This window comes from Sardina pilchardus, chromosome 24, assembly GCF_963854185.1.
Source record: "Sardina pilchardus chromosome 24, fSarPil1.1, whole genome shotgun sequence".
NCBI classification, from domain to species: Eukaryota; Metazoa; Chordata; class Actinopteri; order Clupeiformes; family Clupeidae; genus Sardina; species Sardina pilchardus.
In genome coordinates, this window is record NC_085017.1 from 2,965,767 (window position 1) to 2,970,766 (window position 5,000).

General features: G+C 44.8%; 1 protein-coding gene across 1 annotated transcript in view; it reads right to left on the reverse strand.

The window, feature by feature from the left end:
• Positions 1 to 2,631: 2,631 nt before the first annotated feature.
• Positions 2,632 to 5,000, reverse strand: part of LOC134073105 (uncharacterized) — an 11,786-nt gene continuing 9,417 nt past the window's right edge. The window contains exon 6 of the mRNA XM_062530086.1: positions 2,632 to 3,234. Coding sequence (XP_062386070.1) covers positions 2,632 to 3,234 — 603 coding nt within the window. The remainder of the gene's footprint in view (positions 3,235 to 5,000) is intronic.

Here is a 5,000-nt window from a genome sequence, read left to right on the forward strand (position 1 = left end):
CTCCACAGACACCACACACACACACACACACTGGTACATACACACACACACACACACACACACACACACACACACACACACACACACACACACACACACACACAGAGAGAGAGAGAGAGAGAGAGACAGAGACAGAGACAGAGAGTGAGAGAGACATAAACATGAACAAAACAACACACAAACACATACATATATATAAACTCACACGCACATACACACACTCTCAAACGCACAGACACAGACACACTCACACACACAGACACACACAAACTCACACATACACAGACACACACACAGACACACACAGACACACAGACACACACACATACACACACACACACACACACACACACACACACACACACACACACACACACACACACACACACCTCGTGACTCATCCTCACTCCTGATGACAGATGAGTGGGCTTTCCCTCCACCCACTCTCAACACGGAGAGAACAAGAGAGAGAGAGGAAAGAGGGAAAAACTGAGAGAGAGAGAAGAGAGAGAGAGAGAGAGAGAGAGAGACAGAGCATGAAGAGAAAAGAGACAGACAGACAGAGAGCGTGGGAGACAGAGACAGAGAGATGTGTCTCTTCTGCCCCCTACTGCTAAGCTTTAACATTGCATGACATTTCTGTCATTAAAAACTCCATCAGCCATAAGCCAACACTAACACTGTACTATGGTCTGCATGCCACCATGGTCCACAAGTGGCTTAGCGATAATAATTACTCACATACACTGCCCATTGCTTACACACTAGAAACAAATGCATAGACCAAAGCCTCTATACCTAAACGTCTTGGAGCACACCTTAACCAGTGTAACTAGCTTACTGTAAACACATTCTCTGCACATTGTTCGCAATTCTGCAACACACTTATTGTAAAACACTAAACATGGTCTCTTACATATGACACTTTGTTCAAAAAATTAAATCACCGGTTATAATTGGGAAAAAAACTGCCATTCAAAATGCCAGCACATCTGGTAATAGGTAATACCCACAAACCTGACATGAAAAAACTCACAGAGAAAACTGAACACCAGACTTAAAACCTTCTAACTTCAAGGGTGGATATAGCACACCAGGTGATATTGTTCATGTTGCCTAGCCCAAGGGAGCATGACGAGGGTTTTTTTTACTTTTGTTTAGTGGCAAAAAATGTTTTTTGTTTGTTTAGAGTACATTCACTTACAGTATTGCAATGGTAACTGTGATTCTATTTGTCTTTATTTATGTATGAATGTTGTTGCAAAAGTTTTTAGCTGATTACTGCAGAAATTCTACTTTTGGCTTTCACAAAAAAAACTGTGAAAATTATAATAAGTCTGAGAAAATTATAATAAAAATAGAAACACAAAGACTACAATGTTTTATATAAAGCACATCAGTGTGTTGCTTTTGAAATAGCAGATCAAATGGTGCTTGTGTGGTTTTGTTGCAATAATTACATTTTTAGAAAGGATTGTTGCGTTTCAATTACAGTGTTTCATTTTGGCATAGATGGGAGTCTCCAAGTGCTATTTGGCTGTGTGAAGAGTTTTGACAAAATGAGCCAAATTCTGTAAGCACAAGGCAAAAACTGTACAGTGATTTCCCATGTATTAGCCACATTGTGTATAAACCGTAGGACAGTGTTTTATGTTAAAAAATAAATAAATAACAAAAGCATAATATCATATTAACTGCCCCCGTGTATTAATCACATAGTTGAAGAAATTTTGCGAAATCAATGTTGTGGCTAATAGGCTAATATGTTTTGAGTCCTGTAAGGACAATAAAAACCTAATCTTACACTAGTCTCATATCTTACTGATTCCAACTCTCATGGTACAAGATGGATACAAGACTGATAGAGGGCAGGCCCAATCTCCTTGCAGTTTACTGCATCTACTCATGCTTTTGATCTCGTCCACTGATGCCAAGGAGGAAACGCAAGACCAGGCACTCACACATCACGTTAGCCAAGTTGGCAGCTCCAGTGATGATGGTTTGGCGGTATTGAGCAAGTGTGTGTCTGCCAGATATCAGTTGGTTCTATCACGGTTCTTGACATGATTGGGCCTGGGCTTGCACGAAAGCCAGAACCAGTCAGAACAGCATAATCATCAGCTTCTTGGGTCACCCAGAGGCTTTTCAATTCTCTATTAAAGAAAGACACAACACTCAGCATGTGTGGGAGATGGTGTGTATTTGGATGATCTGCTGATTTAGAGGTATGTGGTGTTTGGGGAGACCGGGAGACCGGGAGATTAGATTAGACCCCACACCACCGTGTGCACCAGAGTCATGCTACAATAGGTTCTGGACATACACACAGGCACAAGGACTCTCTCTCTCTCTCTCTCTCTCTCTCTCTCTCTCTCTCTCTCTCTCTCCCTCACACACACACAAACACATACACACACTGACACACACATACATACGGACATAAACAGACACACACACACTACACACAAACATCACATAGAATAAGCATGTACACACATATACATACAGACACTCACACACACACTCACACACAAACACACACACACACACACACACACACACACACACACACACACACCTGGTGAAGATCCATTCCTGTCTCATAGCCCATATACCAGCCCCCTCCTCCTCTCACATGATGGTGCAGGCGGTGGAGACTGGCGTCTGGGTGCCCTCCTCCGGCTCTGTGCCAGCTTCCCGTTGGCATTGCGGGGGCCCTGGCCCCCCACCCTCCGTGGCCCCCCACGTTCCCTCACAGCCCTGAGGCACCCACCAGCCCCTCAGCTGCACGCCGGACCCCCCCGACCCCCCCGACCCCCCCGACCCCTCGCTGACCGACTCGTCCGCCATGTGGTCCTGGGAGCCCGCTGGTGTGGTGGGCACCAGAATGGGGGTGTCGCTCTGCGATGGGCTGCCGGAGAGGCTGTGAGGGGGGGTCCGCGACGGACTGACCCTGCGCCCGAGTTTGCTCTTCAGCAGGCGGTCTCGCAGGCCCTCCAGGCGGGGCGCTGTTGGCGGCGGGGGGGTCGGGGTGATGGAGGTGAGAGCAGACGAGGGAGGGGCAGTTGAGGCGACGGAGGTGGCGGTCGTGATGCCATCTGTAGGGGGCATCTGTGCCCGCTGCAGGGCGGCGATGGTCAGGCTCTGCTGCCGCATCTCCTGGAGGAGGAGCCCCTGTTCGGTCAGCAGCACCTGGATGCAGTGCTGCAGGCGCATCATCTCCCCGCTCCAACGCTATAGGACCAAACAGCTGTCAGTCATGCAAAAGTACTTCTGGTACTTCTTGGACGAGGGGCAACATTTGTATGATGCTTCTTCATTCAAAATTGTAGGACAAATGTACATCAACTCCATCAACTCTAAACAATCATATTTTACCATTGCTCTGCTTATATGCCACAAAACAAGATTGCTGCCAGTGGTACAGCACTTAAGCTTTTTATTTAAAAACATTTTGTTTTAATTTTTTTTCAATAAAACATACTTGCTATGCACTTCAGCACTATGACTAAAAAGACAGGCCTCCATCAGCTACAGGACTGCTGTACTGGTGTAGCTACAGTAACACGGTGAGTGTGGCTGAGTGCGCGTCAGCTCGGTGCTCCAGAGTCTGGTGGACTAGCTGTCAGTCACACAGCACAGCCTCTCTATGGCTGTCACTCAGGATCAGTCAGGAGTGAATCACGCCGTCTCTCCTCTATAAATATACTGCTCCTGCATTTACATAATTCAATCACATTCACCATTTCTAATGCAGTAGGATAGCAGCAGGGTTTTTTTTGTGGAAGCTGTACCACTGTTTACTAATGCTGTCACTGTCAGACGTCAATATTAAGATGGCATCTCCCTGTTGCGTTATTAAGAAAAGAGGAAACTGTCTGACACAGTGCTCCACCCTTCCACCCCGTCAACCCAGAGAGTGCTCCAAGTGCCTTTTCAGGGCTATTCATGGCCATATGACCAATGCAGAGCAACACCGGGGCAACATCAGGGCCAGGACTGGGCCGGTTCAGAACCAGATCCACATCCAACCTGGTTCATATGGAATTCAGTATTTTCTTTTTACATTTTGCTTTTCAAGTAATTTCAGTAGAATCGTACCTGGGTATTGTTATTTGATTTAACTTTACTCAATCAAAACAACACAACAGCAATTTTATTGATATTACCTACACAATTAAATAACATAACTTGTTAATGTTTTTAAAAATGGAGATGGCCCTCATTTATCAACCGAGCCTAGAAACCAGCATAAATCTGAGCGCAGAAACCATCTTACGACGAGGCTCTCGTGTGATTCATCAAACTTTCAAATCACTCCAATTCTAGCGTAAGAATAAACGTGTGATGATAAATGTGGCGGCTGGAAACAAGCGTAATTTAAATATCACGCCCCTATACATGCTCGTTTCAATGGCCTCGCCCCTAGAATTTACGACATAACGGTGCATCATACGTCCAAAAGAGATCATTAGTGATCTCGAGCCACAGTGACGTCTAGCTGAACCTTGTTAATTTTGACAGCTAGAAGCTGTCATTAAGGAAGGCGGGAGACTAGCGTGATTTAAGCGCAACAGACTTTATTTTCGCAGAGAGAACGCATCATACTATAAATACATTCATTACAAAACCATACGACACTGAAATTTGCCCTTTGAAAATAATTTAAAATATATAATTCATAAATGTTGCATTTGCCAAAGAGAAAGTATAATCATCTCCTATGGCTATTCTAAGCCATCAAATGTGTCAATATAATATGCTACATTACAGCAAATAGGCTGCACATGTACAGGAAAGGTGTTATGTCCGAGATAGTCCATAAATTCAACTCATCAACTTTGTAGCCTAATCCACCGGCGATTTACTGCTGCACAGTGCTATGCCACCTGAAAGAAATTCAGACTATATGTGAGATTTGAGCGTATAGCACCGATCACGTTCACATTGATAAATGCCATACTTTGCATGGAAACTAGCGTACGCCTGTTTTACGCCTG